The 5,858-nt window shown below is 41.6% G+C and overlaps 1 protein-coding gene across 1 annotated transcript; it reads left to right on the forward strand.

The window, feature by feature from the left end:
• The first annotated feature begins 895 nt into the window (after positions 1-895).
• LOC148870926 (protein NUCLEAR FUSION DEFECTIVE 4-like) lies at positions 896-3,425 on the forward strand. Its single transcript, XM_088968573.1, has one exon. It carries the CDS (start codon positions 1,228-1,230, stop codon positions 3,031-3,033), a length of 1,806 nt encoding a protein of 601 aa, XP_088824699.1. The 5' UTR covers positions 896-1,227; the 3' UTR covers positions 3,034-3,425.
• Positions 3,426-5,858: the final 2,433 nt, after the last annotated feature.

A 5,858-nucleotide genomic window follows, 5' to 3' on the forward strand; every position in this document is an offset into this window, starting at 1 on the left:
CACGCTGAGATGTGCATGTGAGGCATTTTTGGAAGGCATTCTGTATGGGCAGATGTCAACTCCTCTTAAGCCAATTCAAAGTCAATGACATGGCAAAAATGGTCCACATGTGCCATTTTTTATTATTTTTGTGATAAAACAATGACCATGCAACTAGTCTACATTATTGGCTATCTAATTTTTATATGATAACAATACCCTTAGTCTACTTCTATCCCCTGTTTTATTGCATATTTCCCGCTTACTCATCTCAGAACCCAACAGTTTGATTCGTCCATCAATAATTGAATTTGAGTCAATGGACTGCTGAGTGCTGATGGACTATAAGACCAGATACAAAACTTCCTTCTTGCTCTTTGGATCAGAAAAATTATTTATATTACTGTATTAAATTATTAAGGGAACCGTAGACTACATTTGTAACATAATCAGAGAAGGCATCACTCATTAATCAGGTTCTATGTTGGAATTAAAAAAAAAAAAAAAGAATAAAAGAAGTGAAGGAACTTGTCAGAATCTAGAAAGGATCCTCTATTAATTTAGAGAGACATAATTAGGTTCATATATCTTGTAAAATATTGCATATAAGTAAACAACATTTATCAATATGATGTGTTTCTTTAATATAGTTGATCATATCCCTAATCAATCAATATCTTCTTAGGTTGCAAAATATGTTGAAGAGATTTTATGTAGAGAAGCAGATTAATTGCAGTTTGTCCCATATAGAAATTACTGTTAGACATGTGAAATGAGAAAGAATTAATTAATCCATTTGATAGTTATAAGCAAAACTAGGAAGGAAATCCTCACTTCCCCAAAGGGGAAAATTGACAAGATAATATCCAAATTAATTAATTATCTCCACAGAATGTTAATGGCTTGAGGATTTTTTTTTTTTTTTGATAGATTAAGGAAACTTTTAATTCAGATCCAATGAAGAAGTCTTCTAAAGAATCCCTCTTGTAAACAATTACCTAACATCATTAAATGCAAAAATTTCATTTTTCCTGCTGATGAAATCTCTTATCTAATCCAAGAAAACCACACCCTCCAATGTTGCTCTGAGCTAGGTTTTAACCATATATATCAAGTCAACTCCTGGTCTATATATAGATAGATAGTACTCAAGCCCTCCTCATCAGTGATCAAAGTAACCACTCCAACACAGAGTCCCACACGTGTAAGGCTGTAACTGTGTCAAGAGAGTGAGATAGGATAAGAGAGATGGTGGTGGCGGAGACGAGTGGCGGTGGTGGTGGTGGCGGTGTTGGGTGGAGAGATGTGAGGAGTCTGACCACCCGGATCCTCCTGGGGCGGTGGTTCATGGTCTTTGCATCCTTCCTGATCATGTCCGCTGCCGGTGCAACTTACATGTTCGCTCTCTACTCCAACGACATTAAGACCACACTGGGGTACGACCAAACCACACTCAACCTGTTGAGCTTCGCTAAGGATGTGGGTGCCAACGTCGGGGTCCTGTCCGGCCTCATCAACGAGATCACACCGCCGTGGGTGGTGCTTGTGATCGGCGCCATCATGAACTTCGGTGGGTACTTCATGATATGGCTTGCCGTCACCGAACGCATAGCCCGGCCACAGGTATGGCAGATGTGCCTCTACATATGTCTCGGTGCTAACTCACAGACCTTCGCCAACACCGGCTCTCTGGTCACCTGCGTCAAGAACTTCCCTGAAAGCCGAGGCATTGTGCTGGGTCTCTTAAAGGGGTTCGTGGGTCTCAGTGGCGCCATTATCACTCAGCTCTACCATGCTTTGTATGGCAACAACACCAAAGCTCTTATTCTATTCATAGGTTGGCTTCCCGCTGCAATTTCTTTCGCTTTTGTTCGCACTGTAAGGATCATGAAGGTCATTCGACAGCCCAACGAACTGAAGGTCTTCTACAAATTCCTCTACATCTCACTCGGCCTTGCTGGGTTTCTTATGGTTATAATCATCGTACAGAAAAGGTTCAACTTCAATCAGTACGAGTTTGGTGGCAGTGCTGCCGCTGTTCTCTTCCTGCTCTTTCTCCCGGTCGCCGTTATTGCAAAAGAGGAGATTGAGCTATGGAAGAGCAAGAGGCAACCGTTAAGAGGTAATTCTCCTCGGTTGGAAGTAACAGTTGAAAAACCACCAGCGCCGGTGGTTGAAGCAGAACAAGTAAAGCCGGCGGCAGCGGAGTTGCCACCAGTTGCCCCGCCCCCAAATCCATTACCAGTTTCGCAGAAGTCGGCCTCCTGCCTAAGCACCATGTTCAGGCCTCCGAACAGAGGCGAAGACTACAGTATACTACAAGCTCTTGTGAGCATCGACATGTTGGTTCTGTTCTTCTCAACCATCTGCGGCGTCGGTGGAACATTAACGGCGATTGACAATCTAGGCCAGATAGGCCAGTCCCTGGGCTATCCTTCTCGTAGCACCAGCACCTTCATATCACTGGTCAGTATCTGGAACTATCTCGGGCGAGTGATGTCAGGCTTTGCCTCTGAAATCTTCTTGAAGAAATACAAATTCCCTCGCCCTTTGATGCTTACAATGGTCCTTCTCCTCTCCTGTGTCGGGCACCTCCTCATTGCCTTCGGTGTCCCGGGCTCTCTCTATGTGGCGTCGGTGATCATCGGCTTCTGCTTCGGCGCACAGTGGCCATTGGTGTTCGCCATCATCTCTGAAATTTTTGGCCTCAAGTACTACTCGACTCTGTACAACTTCGGAGGAGCGGCAAGCCCAGTTGGGCTATACATCCTTAACGTGAGAGTGGCGGGGCATCTTTATGACAGAGAGGCCAGAAAACAAATGGCAGCGTCGGGTACCACTAGGACTGCGGGAAAGGAGTTGAGTTGCACCGGCGTGCAGTGTTACCAACTGTCCTTCATTATAATCACGACAGTGACGTTGTTGGGGGCTTTTGTCTCGTTGATTCTTGTTGTCAGAACGAGAAAGTTCTACAAAAGTGATATTTACAAGAAATTCAGAGAAGAGGCCAGGGCAGCAGAGACTGAGATGGCCTTGGCTGAGAATGGCATCTAGACCCAAGCACCAATAGAGAGAAATGCAGACAAGACATCATCAGTAACGACAACACCACCACTCCAACAGGTCAATGGAGATAGGAATATAAGATAGATAGATAAAGGAAAAAAAAATAAGAAAAAAAGTGTTGTAGTTACAGTTAAAGATTGAAGATGAAGGGGGTTTAGGGAACAAAAACAAGAACAAGAAACAGATGACACGGTTACCCTGACTGCTCTGTAATTTCTCCTTTTCTTTTTAATGGGGTGATGATGTTCAGTATCCATCTTTAGTCTTTGCTGTGGATATTGCAACAATTGTTCACTAATTCACAGAAATGCAAAAAGACTTGGCCAATGGGTATACAGATTTCAGTCAAATTAGAGAAGTCCTATTAGTGCTTTGACTAATGCTTTGTCTGTTCTGCTTATTTTCTGTCATGTGGATCATCCCATGTTGTAAAATATGGAGAAAGTACAACCAATCATGGTAGACTGGACTCTCAAAGTAGGAAACTTGGGATTTCTATGGGGGCCTAGAATAGGGCCTAGGGATTCTAGGCCCAATTCATGCACTGCATCTGCATCAACTTTGTTAGGAGGCAAAGGACTGTAGTAGAATAATTTGAACTTTGAAGACATGTGAATTTGGGGGTTTTCACATGACCAATGGAGATACTGTTGCAGATAAGGAAAGAAAGAGAGATCCACCCAGTAATATGAAGCTGACGACTAATATGAAATGATTCAGAGGCCAAACCCAGTTAAAAGAAATTGTTTTCAGTGATCACAATTAATGGACATTGAATATAATTGAATTCATTTTGGACATTGGTGGACTAATGACACTGTCAAGCTCTTAATAACTTGCGGCTGTGATTGGGGAGCCTGTTTTTTGTCAATCTCACTGATTTTGTTCCCAAGAAGAAAGAGGTGAATAAAAACAGTTAATATTCGAGTAATGGGGAGCCCCTTCCGTCTTAACTTTATCTGCAAGGTGGGTCGCTCAGAATTCACAGACCAAATAGAACAAGAACAAGAGAAGGATGAATGTAGAGCCAAATAAAAACAATAATGGGCCTTACGCTTCTTTTTTCTACGTACCCAAGTGAATTTCAGATTCATTTATCAAAACAAGTGAATGTCAGACTCACCCGTGATCCTTTGACTGTTGGGTACTCAAAGCTCACATGTGATTCTCTCTCTCTCTCTCTCTCTCTCTCTCTCTCTCTCTGTTAAAACTCAAATTCCTAGTTACATTCTGTCTTATTAATGAAAAGCTTGTCGGTGGATGCTCATATTGAAACTGTAGTCCGTCCGTGCATGTATAAACAATAAAACAACTCATCAAAATAAAGCAATTTTCACATATGTGTATGTTACATACATATTATTGGAACTTTCACTGAAAAGTGAAAACTACACTCTTTGCCGATGGGATTCAGTAGATGCAGAGACTGAATGTCAAGTAGTTGAGCAGTGGATCGTATCAAAGTGGATTGGACCCAGTACCTGAGACATAGGCCCATGTAATGACTGACCCATTAGAGATTTAGAGTAAGTAGGAATTTGAGATTGAGTTGTTATCTTATTAACAGAAACCAACTAATGATCTTACCTTCACCCTATTTAACTAATGGAGATAATTCTGGTTAATCAGATAGTTGTTTCTCTAGACTAATCATGATATGCATGAACTCTGGGGGGAAGTACCAAATGACACCTCCTTTATTGGTAACTTACATTGCCATCCAAGTGGCCATGAATAGAAACCATAATGTGTCAAGGCATTTTGAGTTTTCACTGGTAAGAAAAAATGTGGAAAATGGAGGGAAGCATCAGATAATATCTTCCAAAGTAAAAGATGAAAAAGAACAACAGGCCATATGTTACTCCAAGGAAGAAACCCCCATCTACTTACAAGGATTAGGGAGACTCCCAGACCAGGAAAGAAGGGACATGGAATATCAGAGAAACAATGGACCCTCTCCAATCACAACCCACCACTGCAGATTCTTTAATTCATTTATACATTGATAAATGCTTCAAGAAATTGTGTCCACTGTTATAGAATGCTTTTCAATGAAGAAATTCATTATTGCAACATGACATTAACTTCTCTCATGCCATGGTCTTTTCAGTTCAGGAAGTCTATTTTTCAAATAATTAAATTCATCCATCTAAAAGTAAGTTTGTTCATGAAGCTATGCCCATCGAACAGGATTCCCATATAGTTGAAACAAAGCTTAGTAGAGTTCATTTGATAGAAACCTTGGTGTGCTACACAAGCCGAAGGGTAGCACTCCCCCTTAAGTCACTTAAGCAAATGCAAACTAGATCGATCATGATGAGGAACATGGTCCGGACCAAAATCAACCCACCCATTAGCATATGAGAGCGCAGTGTTTGCTAACCAATCTGTAGTACGATTCGCCTCCCTATACACATGTTAGTATTGAATATCCTCATTTAAACGCTTCTTCAGCTCTAGGCACTCCTGAATGATGTTCCCCAAACGCCACAGGCGAATGGAGCTAAGCTTCAGGCATGAGATAACAAGCTTGGAGTCTCCTTTGATGATGATGGAGTTGTTGATGAAGTTCGCTGCCATGTTATGAGACTCCCATGCCACCCAAGCCTCTTCCATATTGATAGTAGTAGTCCCTAAACTGTATGCTTGGAAATCCACGATCTCGCCATAGTGATTCCTTGCAATCGCTGCAATGGAGCATTTTTCATTACTAGATCGAGAGGCATCGAAATTTATCTTAATAGTGTTAGGTTTTGGAGCTTTCTAGGCAATAAGCTTCCATGATTTCTGTTGAATAGGATGGTTTTCCTTTT

The sequence above is a fragment of the Nelumbo lutea genome, chromosome 2, assembly GCF_056320005.1.
Source record: "Nelumbo lutea isolate HS-2025 chromosome 2, American lotus-T2T, whole genome shotgun sequence".
In the NCBI taxonomy this organism is placed as follows: domain Eukaryota; kingdom Viridiplantae; phylum Streptophyta; class Magnoliopsida; order Proteales; family Nelumbonaceae; genus Nelumbo; species Nelumbo lutea.

Excerpts from the sequence above, each read along its gene's own strand:
- LOC148870926 (XM_088968573.1), top strand. The coding sequence starts at position 1,228 with ATGGTGGTGGCGGAGACGAGTGGCGGTGGTGGTGGTGGCGGTGTTGGG.